The sequence below is a fragment of the Paramacrobiotus metropolitanus genome, unplaced genomic scaffold (genome assembly GCF_019649055.1).
Source record: "Paramacrobiotus metropolitanus isolate TYO unplaced genomic scaffold, Prichtersi_v1.0 Parri_scaffold0000036, whole genome shotgun sequence".
NCBI lineage: Eukaryota > Metazoa > Tardigrada > Eutardigrada > Parachela > Macrobiotidae > Paramacrobiotus > Paramacrobiotus metropolitanus.
In genome coordinates, this window is record NW_026570256.1 from 155,785 (window position 1) to 179,214 (window position 23,430).

At 42.4% G+C, this 23,430-nt stretch overlaps 1 protein-coding gene and 2 long non-coding RNA genes across 3 annotated transcripts; all 3 read right to left on the reverse strand.

Annotated features, from left to right (window-relative positions):
• Window positions 1-233: 233 nt before the first annotated feature.
• On the reverse strand, window positions 234-1,772 carry LOC129589703 (uncharacterized). The gene is made up of 3 exons (XR_008690647.1): window positions 1,563-1,772; window positions 1,283-1,503; window positions 234-642 (listed from the first exon to the last, which is right to left on the reverse strand). It is a non-coding gene; the product is annotated as an uncharacterized LOC129589703 (long non-coding RNA).
• A 2,283-nt stretch (window positions 1,773-4,055) lies between these two features.
• On the reverse strand, window positions 4,056-5,162 carry LOC129589705 (uncharacterized). Its single transcript, XR_008690649.1, has 3 exons — window positions 4,896-5,162; window positions 4,463-4,619; window positions 4,056-4,328 (listed from the first exon to the last, which is right to left on the reverse strand). It is a non-coding gene; the product is annotated as an uncharacterized LOC129589705 (long non-coding RNA).
• A 10,993-nt stretch (window positions 5,163-16,155) lies between these two features.
• LOC129589683 (uncharacterized) lies at window positions 16,156-19,032 on the reverse strand. Its single transcript, XM_055484524.1, has 4 exons — window positions 17,958-19,032; window positions 17,701-17,803; window positions 16,710-17,465; window positions 16,156-16,642 (listed from the first exon to the last, which is right to left on the reverse strand). The coding sequence occupies exons 1-4, from the start codon at window positions 18,745-18,747 to the stop codon at window positions 16,510-16,512; spliced, it is 1,782 nt and encodes a 593-aa protein (XP_055340499.1). The 5' UTR covers window positions 18,748-19,032; the 3' UTR covers window positions 16,156-16,509.
• Between the last annotated feature and the right edge of the window lie 4,398 nt (window positions 19,033-23,430).

The following is a 23,430-nucleotide window of genomic DNA, read 5'->3' on the forward strand; positions in this document are numbered from 1 at the left end:
ATGGAGGTTTTACGGACGTTAATCCAACACAACATGACGCAAAACTAACACATTGAATACGCTATAAGTTATATAGTATTACGCCGCATCCATTGTAATCGCTTTATTAGCACGAGTACTCGTAATCGACTGTTGCTTTAATCACTGAGATAACATTATCTGTAACAAAATTCAAAGAAGACGACAAACCCAGGTTATTTTTTTCTCAAACCGGTTTGTGTGCAACGTAACAAAATTTCAGCGAGCCAAGATAATTCAGTTTAAATCAAAACGTGGAGGTAGAAAAACAATGAATATCATTTCCGAAATAGAAGCTTATTTTATTCTTTCTGCCATGGAGTAGGTGGTATATACGTTGAGACTTTAAGGTGTTCGTCAACGGTGCAGCTACTAATGGTTTCGTTAACCAAGGAGTTCTAATCTTTTAGGCCAAACAAGTTCCTCCGAAAAACGGTAATCGTAGAAGGAATTCTGAGTCTCCGAACCACTGGAGTTATGCAGCAATCTGAGATGGGTAATTGTCGTTACGGGAATTACCGCATTTCAAGCCTGCAGCTGCAGACGAATGCTTGGTAAGTAACGATTGTTGGATAGGGGTATGTTCACATCCACGACTAGGTATCGGGCAAACATTTTCATGATCTGCGAAGAGAGAGATTGTAACATGCAAAATTTTGCACGAACAACATAGTGCTACATATGTGCAGTACATGGATCTACATGGTACATCTGGCACGGTTTCTGTTCGCACGTAACAAGGGTAGTTTTCTCGCAACTTCACGAGACAAAGCGCAACTCAGTGTAACTTAATGCAAGAAAGCGCAACTAATGCAATTTAGTTTTAAAAAGGCAACCCAATGCAATTCAGTGCAACTTGATGTAACTCAACATAACTCAACGCTACCAAATGCAGCTTAAAGCAACTCAGTGCAGCTTGTGCAGGGTTGGGCTTCCGGCAGTTGGCACATAAGTGTTTTTTGTCAGTTTTTAAGCCGGGCCAGGCTTCCTTGCACCCCTTGCACGTTGACCATTTGAGTGTCTGCATTCGCTGCTCAAGTGCGGAAGCCAGGAGTTGTGGGTTTAGTAAGTTTATATGGGTGTGGTTTCGAGCACGGGCGGCAGCTTGACGTTGAGCATGCCGTGTCCGAGCTTGGGCTGCGTCATCGCCATCGCGATTTTCTTTTTCTAGGTTACGTCTACGAGTTGCTGCCTCTCGGTCCCGGCGTTGCTTTGATCGCCGTTGCGCAGACGACATACTCGTTCTCCTTCTAGCTTGGCGTACATTATTGAGTTGCCGTGTGCGATCGTGAGCTGCGGCATCGCCTTGATGATGTTCCCTTTCTCGTCTGCGGGCAGCGGCCTCCCGGTCACGGCGCTTTTTGGATTGTCGTTGTGCGGACGTCATACTGCCTCTTCTTCTTGCTTGGCGAGCAGTTTGCTGTTTCTTTTGGGTCTCCCGACGGAAAGCTGCTTCACTCACTTGTTGTGGTAAGTCGGTTCCACCTAAATGTTCAAAATTGGTTTGCCTTTCGTAGTACAAAGACATGCACAGAAGTACGTACGGATTTGTTTCCGTGCACGGTTACCGCCTTCCCGTGGCGACTGATTGACATTTGAGGGCCATGGAATTGAATTTCTATTTGATTGTTTGCTTTTGATTTTCTCTGGACGATACATACCCCCAGAATCATACCGTCTCGTTCTTCTGGCTGATCTCCCAACTGACTCTTCCGCTTTTCGCTTTCGAACCATTTTTAAAAAAAAAGTTTAAGTTTTCGTTTTGCCGGTAAAACGTGACCTTTCTGCTGACTTTTGTATTACTGCGATATTCTTCGGGTTGTCTTTGTATATCCATAACAACAGCTACTGTATAGTGATACTTAAGTTTAGACTGTTTAGCTGTTTAAGTAAGTACTGTGTGCTATGTAATTATATACTGTAAAATTATACTGTTATTACGGTGTATACGTATTACGTGTAAAGTTTTTCTGGGAGGCGGCGAATACGCAATAATTTATCTTTGCGTGACCGACGTGACCGACGTGACGAAAGTTCCGTTTTCTTGAACATAGAGGACCTTCGCTTCGCTTCTGTCGATAATTACTGTATTATAAATTTAACATCCACTGCTGGATGATTTGGTATTAAATTTGTGTGATTTTCAGTCTAACCAGGTGAGCTCCTGAAAAGCAAATACTCACTCTGTTCACACATACATCAATTTTAACTTATGCGTTTTAATAGTTAACATAGTAAGCAACTCTGCCGTCCATGATCCTTCCACTTGAGGGTCACCATTAGACCATGCATCGTGGATCAAAATTAATACAATACACGACGCAAACATAATACATGCTATAGCTTCTGGTCCACCGCGATGCCAAGTGACCAAGCGAACGAATCTGTCGAGTAAATGGCCCTTTGGGCTAAATGGTTGAGGCAAGGGAAACTGTACAGTGGGCATCAATGGCACTAGCAAACTGAAAAAACCATCGAGAGGGTCCAGCTTAAAGCAAGAGAATCTCCAGTTTTCCTTTGCTCGTGATACTTCGAATAAGCTCTTTATTTTTTTAGAACGTGCAAATTTTTCCATCAACGGTTATTGTGTAAAGCACTTCGGCGGTGCGTGATGTTGCCAAACCAACGTAAGCATTCCATTGAAAGTTTGAGGGTGGGCCCATCCGACTCTGGTTACCGGAACTTGGCTCACGTCATCGGGGGCACAATCAGCCAAGATGCCAGGACTTTGTATTTCATCGATGACTGGGAAGAATGTGTGTTCACCCCTGTGAAAGGCCTAAAGGTCATGGACGTGCAACTCGACTGGCTGGTTATCGCCAACAACTCCAGGCTTTTGTTCAACGAATTTTTTCGATTTCCCAAACCCTTTCCCATGGTGTATTTATATGATTTCGTTACTATGTACGGAAATTATCTTCAAGCAAATAAGACAGATATTTATAAGGATTACGCTTGCATTTGCCAACATCTAGCCTTGAAGAACTGCTGTTTCAGTAGCAAGTTATCGATATGCTTCAGAGAAGTGTTGTGGCTAGACGATGAGCTACTGCATCGGGTTAGGGGCCCTGGACGATGGAATTTAAGATGTTGCCGTGATCCGTTTTTATTGCGATTCCACGATGGTTGCACAGTTTTTCGGAATCCGCGGCGCAAATATACGAGGCTTCCTTCCGGTCTGCACTAGAAGACCATTGTCCAGTGTTAACACAACGCGCAATGGATAACCTGTTCCACTGGCTGAATTCTTTGACAAGCGAGGCTTGTGAACCAAAAGGTTGCATTTGGCCGTTTATTACGCTCTCCTACGAACTGTACGCATCGAACAGCAAACATAAGCAAAAATGACATACTAAGTGGATTTAACTTTGCAGGTGGAACGAAAAACCACCCAAGCATTTGGATGACACTATAACCGATGTATCTCGTAAGTATTCGCCAAAGAACTGCATTTTGCAGACACTGGCCTTGCTACTGCCGTGTATTAGCGGCAGCTTCTGCTGTTTTTCTTATGCAGTCGATGGAGAAGCATTACAAAGTCCAAGGTAAAATGGCTTGAAATGCCTGAATGCAGAATAATTTTACCGACCTTTTTAACTACCGCACTTGTTTGTTTGTGTGATGCTTTTTAAGTTTGTATGATATTCTTAAACAGCCACTTCTGGACTCGAATACACATGCAAAACCAGTCAAGACTGTAAGAAATTAAACAGAAACATCCAGATAGTCAAGAGCGTTCGCCTTATTCAAGTCAGTCTAACGAAAACTGCGTACTGCAAAATCGTTGCAGCCGTTAATACCAATAAACACCTTCATATTTTATATTATTTTATTCATATGTTGTGTTATTGCACCAAGTCCTCGAAGTTATCGACCATACCCTCGTGAAAATGTATAAGTTTTTTTGTAACAATCTTTGAACAGCGGCTGTACCTTTTTGTGCCGTAAAAGTTAGTGTAGAACTTATAATTCCCAACTTAATTTGGAACTCGTTTTTAGAAGTTTCATTGTACTGTATTCAGAACTTTTGCTTTATCATTGTCAGAAACTTTATTGCAACTTTTGTCGCACATTACTCGTAATTTTGGACATACTTCAATTCAACGCACAAAAGATGGCACTGAAATTACAGAAAAAAAACCACAAATAAACATCAAACTATCGTCTGAGTGCTGCACTTGCTGTTTTAAAACACAGAAATTTAGAAAGAAAGAATATACTGCAAAATTCAAAAATTAAACCACAAAAAGCCTGTTTCGGTTCCGAGTCGACTCCAGTCCATCAAATGGGCAGTGAAGTCCGGTAGTTTCCTAAAAAACGGGAAAATATTTACCACAAATTAATAATTTTGGTCTGCACGTACACAAATTCAGTTACTTAACAATTAACTCCACACCAACTTACTCAATTTACTCAACGTCTAAATCCAGTTTGTGGAGCTCACCTTTGCTTAGACTGGCAGTGTGCTTCACAGCTCCATCCAAAGGCCCAGTGTGCGCTCGTGTGCGTTCGCAACGAAGGTGCCAACAAGTAATGCTTAACGCGTACGAAGGGGAAGAGAGATCGTTCCATGGAGTCGTCTCCAAAAATAACCGAAGAACCTGTTACAAAATACCATAAAATTAGCTTGACTGCCTTTAAGACTGCCAAGTAGCACAGTCAATTTTTAAAACTAGAACGTGTAAAGGGATTTTCATAAGGATGTGAGCAAATCAAAGAGAGTCGACTCCGTCCAGCGTAAAATAAAGATGAAAAATTTAAATCGCTCTTTTTTAAAACTTTCCAAATTTTCAGTTTTTCTACGCTTACTAGAACGAAGTCGACCCCAAAATCGTATGGCTGCGTTCCATATAACGTTTTATTACCAGTCATCATACCTGTAACAGAATGATTGGGAATCTACTATCAAGGCGGGTTCATCCAACAACCCAGCTGCAGGCTCCTCATCCAGCACAGACACTCTCAACGGCGATTCAGCTCGTAGACCCGTGAAGAAGCAGTCTTAACCTGATACTGCTTTCTGACTCAATGTTTCAAAATTCAGAAAGCTACAAATTACGTCTGGTTTCAGACCTTATCATTTTCTACTCAACCCTTAAAATCAAACCGAAGTGCAGTTAAAACTAGAAAGTGAAACAAACTGATTCCTACAAGTCACAAGTGTGTTGAATTTCAACGGCTCGACTGCGTTATTAGCGAGCTGAGCTATGTTTACGAGCTCGAGCGTGCGCTCTTATTGCGGCCGCCAACTCGTGGGGTAACATGTGTACCTTTCACATAGCTGCTTTGTGTACTGCGGCTACTGCCACAAAAATGTATTGCTATTTTTGTAATATTTTGTTGTTATAAAATTTTATTGCAGTACGACGTCTTATTTATTTTAGTTGCTAGTAATTAAAAGTCACTTTGGTTAATTTTGTTTTACGATGCCACCGAATTACTTAATTCAATGTTTATTATCTGTATGAACCACAGAAATACAAAATGAAGTGGAATATGTATTGTATACATACATGTGCAATTACTAATAAAAAAATTAATCATGTTTTAATGTTTTAAAACTACATAGCATGAAATGTTTTTGTGCATTTGCGCTGTATAAAGTAGCAATGCACTATGCTGTTACGCACTAATATGCAGTGATGCAACTTACGTCAATTGGTGGCTGCTTATTACTGCTTAAGATTACAGAAAATAAATTACAAACCTTGCGTGACTGTGCGTCAGTGCTGTAATACGAGTAAGTAACTTTTAACCAACTTGAAGTATTCCGTAAGTTATATGAAAGGTCCAAGTTATAATCGGCTGTCATGAAAACTTTTTTGTAAGTTTAGCGTAACTTTACAAGTACTTCTTTTGGTAACTGGATGTTTTTAGTAACTTTTATTTTCACGAGGGATAAGAGCAGTCTGTGCGGGCCCACTAACTTCAACATCGTGCACCGAGTGGACCTAATCTATTTCAATTTGCAGTACCTACTGTAGGGTTCTAAAAACCATGGTAAAATGATGTAATTCTCTATATGACGGTGAATGCTCGAAAACGTGGATCGCGCACGTGCATATTTAATGATTCGGAGTGGCTGTTTTGCCGCAGTATTTGCGATAAATTAGCCAGTTATTTACATATTTTGTCGCCTATTGTTTCTACCGCAGAAAAATAGCGTTAGCCGGAATCATTATGATTCCAAGGTAAAATAGATATCAGACAATAATAACGCTTGCAGAATGCAGACAGAGTATGCGCCTATGCGGTAAGGCAAGTTGTAAAAGGTGGCAGTGGCACTTGCCAGTGGCAGGTGCCACTGGCACTGGCGACGTAGTGGCAAGCGGTAAAACATGGCAGCTGGGAACTGGCAAATGCCAAGACATCATGTTTTACAATGTACGAGTAGTATTAAGCAGTAAAGATGAATATGAAACTGCATCCATCCCGTTTTTCTGCTATCCCATGATAATCAGGTCGTTGTAGATTACGATTGATCTTATGAGATCATGCGTATGCACCCAGTATAATGGCGTTGAAGAGAAGAACGGTATTTTAAGTATTCTAATGGTTGCGGTCTTACAGGCTCTTTCACTGCATTAAAACATGATATCTTTGCAGTTGCCAGTTGCTGCGTTTTACCGCTTGTCAGTAAGCTACCAGTACCGGTGGCAGGTGCCACTGCCACCTTTTACACCCTGCCCGCAGAGCGTCTCCATTAATACCAAAGGAGCCATAAAAACCCGGCCCACACATGGGTCCAATAGTGTTTGTTAATTTCGCGACAATGCAGTGCATTATTACTGGCAGTATATTTTATGCACTTTGGCACGCGTGTATTTGTACATCTGTAGCACTGTTAATAAATTATTTCAATGACATTCTAAAAACTCAATAACTGCAAATTTGTACATACATTACGCAAGATAATGCGTTCGCTCTACGTAAAGTTTAGAACTATTGTACTGTACTTGCTTAAGTTTAATTCCCGAAATAATAATTGTCATACGCTGGTTTACAAAAAAACGCCTGACTCCACTTTGCAGACTTAAAAACAAACGGTACTGCTTGGTGTTTGCAGCCGTACAGACTGTACTGGTCAGCGCCAGCAAGGCGCGCCCTCATCGATTCACAAGCAATAAAGCGGCACCTCTCCTTTTTAAGCGATGGAAGAAATACCGCACGAACATGTGGTATTATCGATCGAAGTACGTGTGTTAGTGCATTGATCGGTTACTGGTGCACATCAGCGTGATGTACTCAGTATTAATTTTGCTATACTTGCGGAGAGCGCGTATATTTTACCGAAACGCAAAAATTTGGCTGCAAATTTCCTCTGGTATTAACTTGTGTGGTCATTAATTCTTACGGCTTTTTTCAGTCAGATTACTCAGTTTGCAAAACTGTTATCCAGCACTGCATTAAAGTCGTTTTTAAACAGTTGTCCAGGTTGATCATTCTTTGATCGACCGAATCGTCGTCTTAAGCTGTCTAAAAATATTATGGAAATCGGACTGCTACCGCGTATCGGGAGGCATGCGCTCGTCTCCGGCGTTTATGATAACTTTATTGTGGATATTCTGGAAGATGATGCCACGTACCGCGGTTACGTTTGTGGGATCGACAACGATCACTTTTTGGTGCGAGTAGGTTCGATGCAGCAGTTACAACGCATTCCACGGCATGAACTGCGTCTGCCGCACCTTTGCGAACCAAAACTCATTCATCCAGAAAGCGTCATAGAAGATATTGAACTCCTAGTTAATGTGGACGAAAATCAACCCGAGTCATGGCAACCAGCAGTACTTGTTGATGGCGCATTCTTTCATTATAATAATTATCTTCTTGCAACCGTCGAAGTGCCTCTTCCGGCTAACATTACCAAACGCTACCGCATGCTCAATGGTGGCGGTTGCGCTTTCACATGTCTCCGTCCCCGGGGCTGCCTCGGGTCACCTGTTACATCGCAGTCTTTGTGACGACATCGTCACTAGTCGCACCGCATGACCATTAGTCACCGGAAGCCCGTGCAGGTATGCCCTGCACATTCCTGCGCGGTCATATGGCATCACGCTGACCGCATATTACATCATCATGCCGTCATGCACTCTGTCATTGGCTTGTCGCCACACCAGCCCCACCCATGGCAGCCGAGCCCATCCGGACCAGGACCATATATAAAGCACCCCTCCACACCGTACCAGACAGTAGTCCGACAGCAGTCCACCAGCAGTCTACCACTCGACTACCAGCCTACACCTGGCTTACCTAGCATTAGTATTGTTATTGTGGGCATAGTGTTATATTGAATAAAGGTCACTATCATACGGGTGCGTTGCCTAATCGTTATAAGGGACACATAGGTAACACATTAAGGTCATCGTCGACCTGCACAGGTGTAGCACAGGTGCGCTTACAGGAGAACTCTATACTGCGACATCTTTTCATCATGCATTTATTCCGATCTCTGTGCTCACATCGGCTTTTTTCACAGAACAAGCGTTTCGCGATGCTGGAAGAGATTTTTGTATGTTTCGCAGTCTCTTTCTGATAAAAACTCCCTACTTTATGCTCCTCGGCATTGTAAACGATTGTGTTGATCAACTGATAGCGCAAGTTGCGTATAAATATAAGTACGGATGACGAGATTGGCAGTGATATACAACGGAATGCGGAAAGATGTGAACAGCTACAAATGGTAAAGCTACTGTAATTGTCATATTTGGCCCAAAAAAGCACCACAAAAAGTGAGAAATCAAAGAAAATCAGGAATAGCAGCCAGCTTCCGTGGGCCGCGGTACTTCTGCGTGTTCATCACACTAACATCTCTTAATACTGCTGCAGATACAAGTAGAACTGTACTGCATTAATTTTTATCGTTTGTGCAGCAAATGCGACGCATGACAAAGGCCCCTGTAGCCTTTCTCACTTTCTTTGCAGTCTCCCAATGGAAACTATGATAGGCCATTCAGATTTTCGCCATCAGAAATTACCAAGAAGGTGGTACTTTGCATTCTACAAGAATTGCTTCTCATTATTCCTGCCCGAAATGGTAATCACTGCACAATTTACAAGCATGACTTTGCTTGGAAAGCACATCTTTTATTAACGAAAATTGTAATCGTCGAATTTGTTACTTTGCTTTGGTTTAATCTCTTTCGAAAGTTTGTGTTACTATGGTGAACTTTTTTAGAACTGGATTGCCATAATGAACTTCTCTTTTGTAGCGCCTGGCCCAAGAACTCCCAATTCATTACACACTGCCGCGTTGATTATATATCAACGCGGCCACAAACGTACAACATGGGCTCTACGGCACAACCGCCATAGGCCCGAAACCGGGAAGTAGCCGAGAGGCTACTTCCTACATTACATAACATCAAGACAAGGAAGTAGCCGGAAGGCTACTTCCGTCATTACATAACATACTAACACATTGTGGGGGGAGGAATCCCCCACACTTTCATGAATTGTTCACGGAGCTACGCTCGATGATCTCCGTCTTTCTGGGAATTCACGATCAGCATCAGCTGCGCAGGTTTGACTGTATGTAGTTATTCGTTTTAAGAACAATGAGTAATCACCGTACATGTCGATAGCATACTTTAAGTGATGACTACGCGTGCGAATTACTCTCGCGCGTCGACTTGACCATAATTTAAGTAAGTACATTAACATGTATAATATTTATATAAAAAAAACTAAAGAAACTCAAGTAACCCAGCAGACTACACGAAGCGGAAGGGCCTACTTGATGATACCCTAAAGAGCGATTAAATGTGCTACGCGAACTGCTGACCCAACTATTGTGTGCCTTTGCGTAAGTGCTTTTGTGCCGCTTAAAAACTACAGCGCGCCGGTTCCTAGCCCAACACTCAGTAAATGTAGAGACATGTTCAACGTTCGCAGAAGTTCAATCTCACAGATATTACTGTTTTTTGCAGAGAAGCGCCCATGCATCGTTAGATCTTAAGCCAGACCACTAGGCAGTCATTTCTAGCTGTTTCCGTTTTTCTGAAAACTGCCATATTTTACCGCTTGCCAGTCGCGAAATGGCACATGCCATTGCCGGTGGCATTGGGCAACTGTCAGTAGCAGGTGCCACTGCCACCTTTTACACCCTGCCTCCGGTTGGTGAGTTCTGGCAGTTTCCACGGCAATGTATACTTCTACAGATCACATGCCTACAGAGTATTGTACACAGTACACAACACACAGCTATGAGTCAAAGCCTAAGTGTTTTCGAGCGTAAAAAATCAACAATTTTGGTCCATCATTCGTGCAATCGAATTTTGTGCAATGTACCGATTCACTTTCCTTTAAATATTAACCTAGCAAAATTTAGGCGGTTCTAAGAAGTAAGAACAGCAAAATGTTCATTTGACTGTGCGGTTGTATTTGTTATAGGTTTTTTTGCACTTCGCAACATCCATTTTACTAGCGCTTTAATTTACTAAGAATTTGCTGCTAATTTGCTAAGAAATAAAATACGGTAAATAAAGGTAAATACGATAACTGCAAACATCGTATAAAGCACCGGTACCGGCAACAGTCTGCAACTTCGAATATACATAATTTTTTACAATTTATTCCTGCTACACTTCGGTCATGCAGTGCCCGCCAAAAGCGTGTGCACTTTCCCAACAATACATTTAAGGGGAAAAATGTGTCTAGCCGAACCAGTCCCTTGTACTTCTGATGTCAGCCAGCTGGTGGTTTACGTTGTGGCAGCACAGCGTTTTATGTAAAGCGCTGCTATTAAGGCTGTGCGGCATTGACGGTACATGTGGTATCAGCTGCACCAGGCAGGTCTGGGCTATAACACAGTTTTAGCCTGTTTCCTGCAGTTGTACGAGTGCTGCTTACCTGTTATCAGTACCTGCAATCTTAATGGCAGCGCTTTACATAAAACACTGTCAAGCCACAACGTAAACCACCAGCTGGCTTACATCAGAAGTACAAGGGATTGGTTCGGCTAGACACATTTTTCCCCCTATATTATATATACTGTAATATACATATTACTGTCATACATATTCTGTTATACGTACATAATACATTATTTACAATATACATAAGGTTTATTGAATTTCATCAGATTTTATTTGGTTTTTCTAAATTGTTCTATGGTTTTTTGGGTCTTTTTTACACAATCCTTCAGTTTGTTATGTTTTCTTGTCTTAAATTTCTTTAGAGATTGTTAGATTTTTCAAATTTCTGATGTTCATGGTTCAAAACGTAGATCTATGGGAATCCTGAGTGATATATTACCAGCATCTACCCTAATGAAAGGGATAAGTACAACGCCATACATTAGGTAAACAAAAATAATAGCATACATTAGGTACACAGAAATATTTCTTTAATATACCTTTATAATTTACGAAAATATAACATAAATTGTACGGTTGAAGCTAATTTGCAATGCCCCTGAATTCTGAATTTATACGTTTTGGCTTATGTATCATTGATTACCAATATTTCCTTGATAAGCTGTATTTTGCAACCGATTTTGTTCATAGCACACGCCTTCCTGACGCTTCGGCCACCTAAGAAAAGATAAGAACCCAATAACCAAGAAGCCTCAGACAACAAATATGACTTCCGACAACAAAAAGGAAGCTTATGAAAGTTAAATAACCTAAAAATATTGTGCGGTGGCTCAAATAGCATGTGGCGGAAGCGACAAGGTTCTTAAGACCTGAATATCCACGTGCATCCAGATATGAGTGAGGGAAAATCAAAGATAACAGCGTTATTTTTGGAATTCTGTTGATTGCGGACTTAAAGGCTTTTTTGTTGCGTTAGAAAACATGATATTTTGGCAATTGCCAGTTGCCACGTTTTACCGCTTACCAGTAAACTGCCAGTGCCAGTGGCAACTGCCAGTGGCAGGTGCCACTGCCACCTTTTACACCCTGCCCCAACCGGATGTTGCGCGCATAAACGGTTTTCACGATAAATTATACAATTCACTTGGCCATGAAATATCATAATACGATGCAAGAAAGTTTTAAAGACTGCGTGAAAGCGAAAGTCTTTACAAGCACACGAATTTACTACCGTGTACCGGCACAAGACAGTAATAGTCTGCATGCCGGACGCACATTTCTACACTCAAACAATAAGTTTCCTGATTTCGGGCACACCTGATAACATTTTGGTAACGTTTTCCATTCAGCAGCGATAATTTTAACCAGAAGTATTAACATGAGTAATTTTCTTATTTTTTCGTCTTGGTGACACATTGTCAACTCTGGTGGGAGTTTCGGTGTAAATCGGAAAGGTCATGGTTAGATATGAAAATCACGATTCCACGTGTTGAATTGTCATCTTACCGTGTTTGCCAAGGGGGTAGGGGTGGAAGACAGGAGAAGGAGATTGAGAGCAGAGAATTTTGAGTAACAATCCTACTGGTCAGGTCGCAAATTTCGAAAACCTAGAAGGCAACATATATGGGCGAAACTACGGTGGACGTTCTTCTCAGCCGACGGATTGATGTGCTCGTTTAGAGTCTTGCTAAGACGACAGTTTCAAAATTGTACGTTTTAGTAAAAAGTCAACGGTTATAATTTACTTGCTTTTATTTTGCCGCAGGCGTTACACCGCACAGCGAGTAGTGTGATTTTTACGTACCAGGCACATTCTGATGGAGCGGCTAAAGTTTACAACAGAATCTTTGGAAGAATATCTGCATGGTGGCAGTGCTCACAGTTAGCAATTCGAGCACTGGTAGAAAGGCATCGGTACCAAAAACACACACAACCGCTGGCATAAGCAGTCAGTACAAAAGGCTTCTGTGCCCCTCCCCTTTTATGATACGAGTGTGGCGGTGAACGACGGCCGGACACCAACAGTTACAGAAGGTGTGAGTACTCGTATATGCGGACACCTCGCAAGCGTGTATTTGATAGCAAAGTCAACCGCGCGTATGTGCATTTACTGGTGGTGACCGGCGTACGGGCATCACGTTTTCCATAATCGCTGAACATAGAAGGCCTTCGCTACGCTTCGGTCGATTAATTCTTATACAGTATATTATGAATATTTAAATGTGCATTTTACACGTACTGTGATGTTTGGTGCATTTGCTGTCAATAGAAAGTGTTGGCTGCATGTAACAACCTTGCGTTTTTAGAACATGCAAAAGCTTTGATTGCTTAATGCGTTCGGATGCCATACAGCAGTGCGTAATATTGTCACGCAGCGCAAAGAATATTACGGAAATTCTGAGTTCATATACATACTTGCGAATTCCATCACAAAGAATAGTAAGAAAGTCATCTGTATATAGCATGCAGTTCGGATCTGGAAATGTCAGGAATTCGTTTAGCAAAAGTTTATCGTTGTTGCCGATGACCAGCCAGTTAAGTTTCACACCCAAGGGCTTCAGCAGATAGGTACTACGCAGGCGTTCTTCCCAGTTACCGGTCAGGTACAGCGTTTTGGTATTAAGACCAACTATTTGCCACCGGATGGTATTATTCCTTCTATTCATTACGCTGATATTTCCCGGCACATCATGCTGAAGAATTGCTGCTTTGATAGCAATCTGTCGATATGCTTCCAAGATTTGGTGTACACAGATGCCGGTCGCGCAACGCGGAATGTGGTTTCCAAACGTTCATTGTTAAGATGCTACAACGACCCATTCTCTATCAGAATATCTAACTGGCGTTACAGTCATACGGGAGTATCGCCAAGTACGTTTGAAACTGCTTTCCAGGTGGCCCTACAAAATTTTTGTCCAGAGTTAGACAAAGTTAAGGCAAGAATCTTAATTCGCTGGCTGACGGACGAAGATATGGTTTTAGAAAAAGGCATTTGGCCGTTTATTGTGCTGACGTATGAGCTGTGAGTTGCACCAGAAGCATTAACGCTAGTGCAGTCAGCAATAAAAAGATTTACTCTGCAGTTGGAACGAAGAGATTCCGAAGCGCGTGGAAGATGTCAGAAGAGATGTTTCCGTCAAGTTTTCCGCGAATAGTTTGGTCATGCAAACACTGGCCTTGCTCTTGCCGTGCACTGCCGACTGATTTTCTGGGATGCTTTATGAGCGCGACTACTGGGGGTGTCACAACGGAATCTTATTGAACCCTGCTAAAAATCCTGTCAAAAAAACCAGTTTTGTTGTTGTTTGTGCGGGCTGTGAACAGATATCTTTCTGGTAGCACTGACGGTTTATTGCGCAAATCCACAAATCCCCTGTCCAGGTCTCCATGATTGCATGGTTTGTTTGGCAATATACCTCTAATTTGTTGTGCCTCTAACTTAGCAGTGCTAACTTTGCTAACTTTTTGCGTTGCTCTTATACTTGCTACTCGCTCTATCTGTGCTAAGTTGTTTGGTTTTGTGTGCTGTCCACTGCGGAAAAGGATCACCGCCCGTGGCAAGAAAACAATCAGCTTGTGACGCTCAACTTACGTTAGTGGATCATAATACAAATGAAGCTAATACTAATATGATGGTACATCATAATTCTATTTTTGCAGGTATCGGCTGGAAATTGTGCGCTTAATACTTTACATAGGTACCACCGTACCGGTATGCGGTATCTGAATGAAATTCTAAAAGCTCCGCGGGAATCCATCCGCATCCAAGAGTACAAGCTTTTCCGGTAATTTCTGACGAATCAATACAGCGAATTACATAAATTTGCGTGTTACGCCAAACTTCACACTACGGCGCGCCACGCCACACTGTTTAAACACGTAACTTGCATTTGGCTGGCAGGTGGCTTGGTACACACCATTCAACTTTATGAGCAGAATAGTAACTGCCTGGCGGAAGGTGGCTAGAAAATGGTCGGTGCTGTAAGCGACAATCTGACTGCGAAGCGCATTTAGGAAATTTGATAAACGTAGTGAAGTGTCCACCGTTATAAGCGATATCTTATAAGCTGTACCTTTACGTAGGAAATTACCGTACAAGCTCGTACTTCTTTTATAGGCATCCATCCATGTTACACCTTGCAGTTTATGGCAGTTTTCTATCAATATTTTTAATCGAGCATATCGTCAGGGGCGGTTTACTTCATTTGCCCGGCCTTTTCCTTTTCAGTTTGCCTTTTCGGTTTTACCTTTACCGCAGTGATTACCTTTTGCGTCTCAGTTTACCGTTGAAACACATCGTTGCCGTTAATTAGCTTTAAAACTATGTAACTAAATTACGGTCGGCAATTTTCCGTATCAAAAACTAAATAAAACGTTTTTTTTGCTATTTGGCACATTAAATTTAAGCGCGCATACTGCATACATGTATAAAATTTTAAACAGTTTTATTATCCCTATCCTAACCTCACGAAAAAAGATGCTATCATCGCAAAAGGATTTTCATTGGTGTGTACAAAATGCTAATACAGTTCATCTGTATCAATGAGCAAGCAATGAGTTACAGGATGTTGCATTGCCCCTTATTTCGTTATTGCTGTTTCGGCCGGATCATCACTTGTCAGTACGCTTGGATTAACTTTTCACCGAATAGCTATGTCAAAAACCAAAGCTAAAAGTACATCCTTTTCACATACCTGAAGCTCCATTTGGAAGTTAACTACATATCACATCAGACGTTCCCTCTGACGCTCAGCGTTAGTTTATTCTTAAATTTAAGTGGTCAAGATTCAAGCGTACAAGTTTGACAGCTTTAGAAATGCGCGCCGCTTCCGTCAATTAATCTGACATGCAGATAGATTCCCCTTTTTGCTTTATTTATACCACCGTCATGGCCATGAACAAGGCAATTTGAAAAAAACCGCTGGCAGTACTATTAACTTTTCACAGTGCGCCATAGTAAAATTTCAGCGAAAGGACACAAATTTGCATATCTGTATACAGGGCCATAAAGACGCCGTTCATATACTCTGTACTAGTACCTTATGAACTTATAAAATGCTTTAGATACTCGTAATTATTTTATTTGTACATACGTAGAAACCTGAACTCAAACGTTTGGGTTTGGACCAAACACAGTGCGTCCCGCCACGCCACCGCGTAGGTGACAGTGCTTGGTCATATCCTTGGTGTACTTATTTGGCCTCTACAAATTACGTATTTAAGATCCCAGTTAACTGCCGCAAAACGGTTTTATTGGCCATACTGGTTTTTATGGTCAGACACGTTAAGTTCCGTCAGTGTAGCAGTTATACGAGCGAAAAGTCCTTGAGTACCGTACAATAGTAGATGCATTATAATCAAGCGGGCTCGCTTCGCTCGCCCGCGTTTCTAATTCAAGACATACTGAAGGTTTTTAACGTTAACTTACTGTTATTACTGCTACTGTACTAAAGACTACAGTGTACTACCCGGATGACACGTACATTTTTGCCACGGTATAAATAGTAAGTATACTACGTGACAGTAGCGCCGTAGCCAGTACTTCTTTATTCAAGAATATGACTGTCATATGGGAGGGCAGCCTTTATTTAAACGTTTGACCTTTGGATTGACTGCCGACAGAAGTCCTTCCTGGCGAACTGGCTTCAGCCGCGTCACCACAGCTGCCACTGTGTTACCGTGTAGATTCGTTTTGAATATACGGCAATAGCAAAGCAAGTGTCTGCATAATCAAACTCTTTGGAATAGCCCTATTTGATATGTCCGATATGATACCATCAAGGCTGTTTGGTGGTTCCTCGTCCCATCTGCAATGGCATAATTATGTAGTTAATTTCACCCTTCAACCTATTGCATTCATTCTAGTCTGCTCACAGCGCATAGGACAGTTGAACAAACGGCGAAATGCATTTTTTCAGTTCCAAATCCTCGTCTGTGAGAGACTGAAGCCAGTGGATTAGAGTGTTCCCTTTACTGCACTCCAGAATCGGACAAAACTCTGTCAGGGCTAACCGAAAAGCTGCAGCAAATTTGCGGTTATCTAGATCTGTAAAATCATACTGCCAACACGGAATTCTGATATAAAAGGGGTCGTAACAACATCCGAGGTGACTGCGTGATTCAGGACGAATCATGTAATCGTTCTGTGTTAGCAGCATTCCCGCGAAACACATCGAGAGTCTGCTGTTGAAGCTGCAATTCCTTAAAACGAGGCGTTGGCAAATGGGAGCATAATCAGGATAATCTGGCATCAACAAAAAATTTATTTGCGTATGCATTAGATCCTGCGTGCGCAGCATCGGGAACGGTTTCGGAAATACCAAGAAATCATTGAACTTTAAAACTGAATTGTCTGAAAGGATCAGCCAGCTCAATTTAACCGATATGACCTTTAGAATATTCACTAAGGTTGCTAGAAGTTTCTCCCAGTTGCCCGTCAAATACAATAGCTTTGCGTTTCTGGTTACAGCATTCGCAAGGATTTCTGCCAGTATAAATCTGCTTGAAAAGTAGTTGGTATAATAGCCCATCAACCCCAGGCGTTCTGCGACATGTTTATGTTGACGAGGCAGTATTATGCACTGCCTAAGTGCATACGAAGACAGCAGTTGATCGAACCGATGGGATGTTCTGAAAAATCAATAATCATGACATGCTGCTATGCGCAAACGGGCTTATGTCGCCGAAATTGGAATTTTGTACCCCGTTATTTGGAATTTTGTACCCAAAATAATTTTCAGTCGTCGGTTTGCATTATACTGGCTGGTGTGACAATGTCACAGTTGCTGCAAATCGGCAACTCTCCCTCGGCTTTATTCTTAACATTCGCAATGCCTATCATTGGCCAAAGAACGTACTTACGTACCTGCGAAGCTGATGCTGGTCATAAATATCCAAATAAGAAAATACATTTAGGTGTAGCTCCATGTAAATATCGCCCAAACAGAATTCGCAAGGGTCGTCAAAATCTGAAAAACAGCAAAATCCTAGAAGTTCAGAATCAATATTTTCGACTGCGTACAGTACGCGGAAACATTTTTGCGCACCGGAAATTGGTGTCGCTGCGTGGATTACCCGTTTAACAAACCCAGAAATTAAATGTGGAGAAAGCGATTACAGTACCTTGCTGGCAGACAATAATGGAAAACAAGTTTTCCAAAATATGAGGAACAACGATTTCGGGTTTCTTGGCAAGTATTTTTTCAAACCTCTCAACCGCATCTTCAAAGACTTGGACTGTGTCATCAATTGTGATATAGTTATTGTACCGTTCTTTTACTAACATGGCAACGCAGTTATCCACGACACCGAGAAACATAATTGATCTGCAATTGCCATTCACGAACACTCTGGGAAACAGTGGCATCCTTTGTACGGCCTCCAGCGTAGTAATAATACTAGACGGGCGCAAGCTTAAAGGTGCAATAGGGATTCTGATATAATTAAATGACGACAGTGTGACATAAGACCCGACATTTGCACGACGACGAACACGGTTGAAGCCAGCACATTTACCATCAAGCACGCAACAGCGCTGGACACGATTCCCCGGAAAATAAACATCGGCGGTTACAAACAAATAATCACCGTCATACACGCCGCTGATAACGCGTGCTGGTTGCCACGATTCGGGCTGATGCTCATCCGTACTAATAAGGACGTCGATGTCCTCCTTAAACGTTCCCTGACTAAATGTTTCCCAGTCGCTGTAATCTGGTATGCGCAGGTTATCCATGAGTACCACCTGCGCTTGTTCCTGTGACCCTAGTCGCACCATGTATTGACTATTCTTAACGCCGCAAAGATACCCACGATACGTCGAACCGTCTTTTAGGACATCAACAGCAAAACGCTCGTAAGAGCGAGGAACAAGCGGAGTTTTGCGAATTCGCGATAACACAACGCTTTCCATCGTTTCTTCCTCAGTAACTTATCCTCAGTTTTGTAAAAGAGGGATCACAAAAATTTTTCGCGAATTATCAAGAGCGTCTTTTTAATAAATAACACTACTGAGTGCTGGATCTGTCCGGAGGCAACCATAATTTACGGAGTCTGTAAAGCATAAACGTAGCACGTAGTAACTTATTTCGAGGTAAACGAGGTGTTTTTAAACGATTGCTAAAACTGCCAGAATAAGTTATAATGATGGCTATATCGGTAACTTATTTCAATTTCTGCATGAAAACTGAACTGCAGTCACAACTATTACTATTGCAGTGGAAGAGGCTGTCATCCTGTGAATGCTCTGCAGTCATTGCTGATCGATACACATACTACTATGGGTAAAGCGCGGTATCGATTGATTACAGTATTATACAAGTTGAAGTAAAGCAAGCTCATGCCATGTTGCCGTCCTGCAACTCACTTTTCTGTTCCTCCGCCTATGTAATCCAACACATGGCATACTGCATGCTACACGCTGCACTTTAATGAATGCATGTAAACGCGATTTTGCAACGCTCATTACCGCAACACTTTTAGAAAAGGCCCATGGTTTCATAAAATGTTACTAATCAGGGTCAGTTTGGCTGTCATGACGTTCCGGCGAAATTACCAAAACCGGCTACAAACGCTCATGATCTAATTTTTATTGAATTGCTTAAATTTCATAGTTTTTGCATAACTTATACTTTTACTAGTGGTAATAAATTTGCTTGAAATGCTGTTACAATGTATTCACTGAACAGTGCTTACAAAGCTAGATCGACTAGAAACTACATCGTATTGATATGAATTATTCTGGTAGAAGTTCAGTGGTGGGTTTGCAATTTACGTACAAGATGCACTGGACATGAATTCATACCATCTCAAGTTAATTATGCTCAAAGCTGCTACAGATGACCCTGTTTTCCTAAATTATCAACGCTTTTTAGAGAGTATGATGGATGTATTTATCGACTGTAATTAAAGATTATGTAATGAAAGCCATATAAAAGCCATAAAAGATGAATAAAAGATGTGAAGTACATACGTACATACGGTACTTGCAAGTTGCAGGTACATGTTCAGAATTATTGGTTGCGATTATTCTGTGCGTCTTCGTCGCGCGGGTATACTGCACAGTGCGCATCCATTTGTGCGTCGGCTGCGCTAGGTGATTCGCCGTCACTGGCCAGTGGCTATTATGTAGTAGCGAAGGTTCAGAGCCTCTATGTTCATAAACCTGGAATACAAAGCCTGCAAGTATAGTACGGTAATAATTACAGCTGCTCGGTATGACAAGCGCAATGCCGGCATGGACAAACTGCTTCTGCTTGCCTGGCAGTAGGTAGTGCAGTTTCATGGAGGGCTACAGTAGTCTGACGTGTTAGGATTTCTAACACGTTTAAAGCTCTTACGGGAAATATGAATCAGCTCATGTGGGAAATACTTTGGTATGTCGCCAGGAAAGTTACTGCCATCTACTGGAATGGTGAGCGAGTGAACAAATGACTTGGCGTTAACCGATCCGTCAAAGACGAAATCTGGAAATTGCATTAAATATTGCCCAGAAACACGACTGTATCCGGTGACACCATGCATCTGCCGTCCCAGAAGGAGATCCACCGTAAGCCCTTAACTGAGACCGTCAATATTTCCTTCCAAGTAGGTTTTAAAAAATAATTTTCGATATGACCGGCAAAAATGTCCCAACCAAAATTTTTGCCATGTTCTGAGAGCACACGGAATATTCATCTATCTTGGAGGCCTCACCGGTACTTGATTTTACTTTAAATGTGTTACTACCAGCGATTCGCAAAGATCCTGTTAAAATATATTGGATAATGTACTGACTACACGTATCCTATAACGAACCAACACACTTCCCGTCGTATTGTTCATTAGACTGATACACGATGTTCAAGTAATACATGTTACTGACAGGGCTTTAAGTACCACACAGGGTACGGTAAACACACTCACTGACACAGGACTTAGCCCGTATGTATCATCGGTTAGGGATCAGTGTACTGGGTGCATATGATCAGATATTAGGTTACACATACACAATGAGTAATCATAATATAAATCCTAACACTCCCCTTCACCCAGTGCACCTTTTTAAACCACACGCGGTCCACTGGCTTCCGTTCCGTCCTCGGACTTGACCCTTGATCCACCGGCATTCCAGCTCACTTCCACTGCTGGGTCACTCTCCGTTGGTACCGGCTTCCACTCGTTGTCTAGCGTACGATCACCATCGGTCGTATCCACTTCGAACTTTAGCGGCAACTCGGTATTCTGTACGGTAAACGCCGTGTACGCGTCATCGTCCACTGTCTGCGCGTTTTCACCGCTGTATTCGTTTACCGGTCGTGCACGTACGTTCTCCAATTCCTGGCGTGCATCTCTCAGTTGCTTTTCCAACCAAGCGTCATTCTGGACCACGTCCGCTTCTTGCTCTTTCATTTCGGTGAAATTCCATGTCCACTCTTTGACATCGGTCTCCCCTTGTTTGCGACAATCTTCCTGGTGATAATCCTCTTTCTTCAGCGTCTCCATTTTGTTGGCCATGTTGACCAGCTCATCCTGCAACTTTGACTTTTCTTTTTCCGCAAATACTTTCGCTCGCTTCGCTGTCTCGAGTTGCGCTGTCAACTGCTCAACTTGTCGCTTGTACTGACCTTGAATTTCTGCAATTATTTCCGCGAAAGGTCTCTCTTCCTTTCTGACATGGTTCTGCTCCATTACATGAGCCGCACCATCAGCCGGTTTGTCTGTCCAACCTGCAGACTCCGTTTCCACAACTCTGATGTATGGCCGGTATGTTGTACTATCTCCACGTACTCCACCAACGAATTCTTTTCCGTTCCGGCTTATCATCATCTTTCCGTTTGCATGGGCAAATGTAAATCCCTTCTGCTCCAATGCTATCGTTGACAACAATGTCGTCTTGCACGCGTCTGGTGAGTAATACACTTCTTCCCACACCATTGGTCTCCAACACTTGCCGTCCGTTGAGACTTCGACGTTGATACTTCCAACATGCGTCGCGCGTATGCGTTTACTGTTTCCCACGGTAAACTGCAATGGCACTTTCAACTTCTCCATTCTTGCAAACCATTGATCCTGGCTTGAGATATGGTGCGATGCACCACTATCTGCTATAATGCCTGGCATTTGACCGGAAGCATACAGAGCAGATACTATCAACGATTCCGCTGTGTTGTCAAACGCGTACCGGCGTACATGGCTGCGCGCTGTCGTCTCTTTACTCATCGGCTTCGACCAACAGTCTACGGCTTTGTGTCCGGGTATACCACACTTGTTGCACCTTCCATAAAACTCTGTTCTCACAGAATGGCTGCTTCTGGCATGGTATGACTCACCGACCTTCGTATCGCTTTCGCTTTGTCCCTTAATCGACTGTTCAGCCAAATGTAACTTCTCTCTGAACACCGACAACTTAGGATCCGCATCCGCCATCATATTCCATGATGCGATAAACGACCCGTACTTCGCAGGTAAGCTCGACAACGCTTTCGCAATGATCCACTCATCATTCGTCTTCGTCGACTTCCCGCACCCATCTATCTTTGCTGCTTGCACATGCAATGTCGCCATAAACGTATTCACGTCATCCGTCTCTTGCCACTTCACATTGAAAAACTCTGTCATAGCGGTCATCAGATCACTAGATCTTCGGCTCCCGCAGCTCTTTAATCCTGTCGAGAATTGCTTTCGACGTCTTACAGTCTCTCACTTGATTAAACGTTGCTACGTCAATCGTGGCACGGAGAATACTCCTGGCCTTGCCATCTCCGGCAATCCACTTCTTGTATAGCGCATGCTTCTTCTCATCTTCCGGAACATCCACAGGCATCGCTTGCGTTCCATCCACGATGGACCAAACGTCCTCTCCCGTCAGCACATCTTCGATCTGCACTCTCCATCGTGCATAATTCGAATCATCCAACACAGTTATCTTGATCCCTTTCATAGACATTCTACTGTGGACTGGATCCACCTGATCCCTACACTGTACGAATTCTACACAGCCAAAGGTCAAGACTAACTTCCTGCTTAGAGACAAGCAGGTCTCATAATCTGTTAAAATATATTGGATAATGTACTGACTACACGTATCCTATAACGAACCAACACACTTCCCGTCGTATTGTTCATTAGACTGATACACGATGTTCAAGTAATACATGTTACTGACAGGGCTTTAAGTACCACACAGGGTACGGTAAACACACTCACTGACACAGGACTTAGCCCGTATGTATCATCGGTTAGGGATCAGTGTACTGGGTGCATATGATCAGATATTAGGTTACACATACACAATGAGTAATCATAATATAAATCCTAACAGATCCTCTTCTCACTCGTATTTGTTGTAATCTTCCCTTTAAGGTTATCTAGTCCAGTTTGACGTATCGTGCATTTATATTTGTGGCTTGGAGAATCAGAGAATGGTACGCATCACTCTGTGGTTCGAGTTGGCTCAATGCTGCAAGTAAAAAATCGACATATCACCTGTTTAAATTTAGTGGATGGGGTTTCCGTTGTGCGCCCAATTACTGCTAGCAAATGTTACAGTATACGGAAGAAATTAATGTTCTTTTCAGTAAGTAGAAAGCCAACCCGGATCCTGATAATTAAAACG

Coding starts and splice junctions, on each gene's coding strand:
- LOC129589683 (XM_055484524.1), bottom strand. CDS start 18,747: ATGGAAAGCGTTGTGTTATCGCGAATTCGCAAAACTCCGCTTGTTCCT. Junction 17,466..17,700: donor GACCAGCATCAGCTTCGCAG/GTACGTAAGTAC, acceptor TTGATTTTTCAG/AACATCCCATCGGTTCGATC. Junction 16,643..16,709: donor GTTCAACTGTCCTATGCGCT/GTGAGCAGACTA, acceptor ATGCCATTGCAG/ATGGGACGAGGAACCACCAA.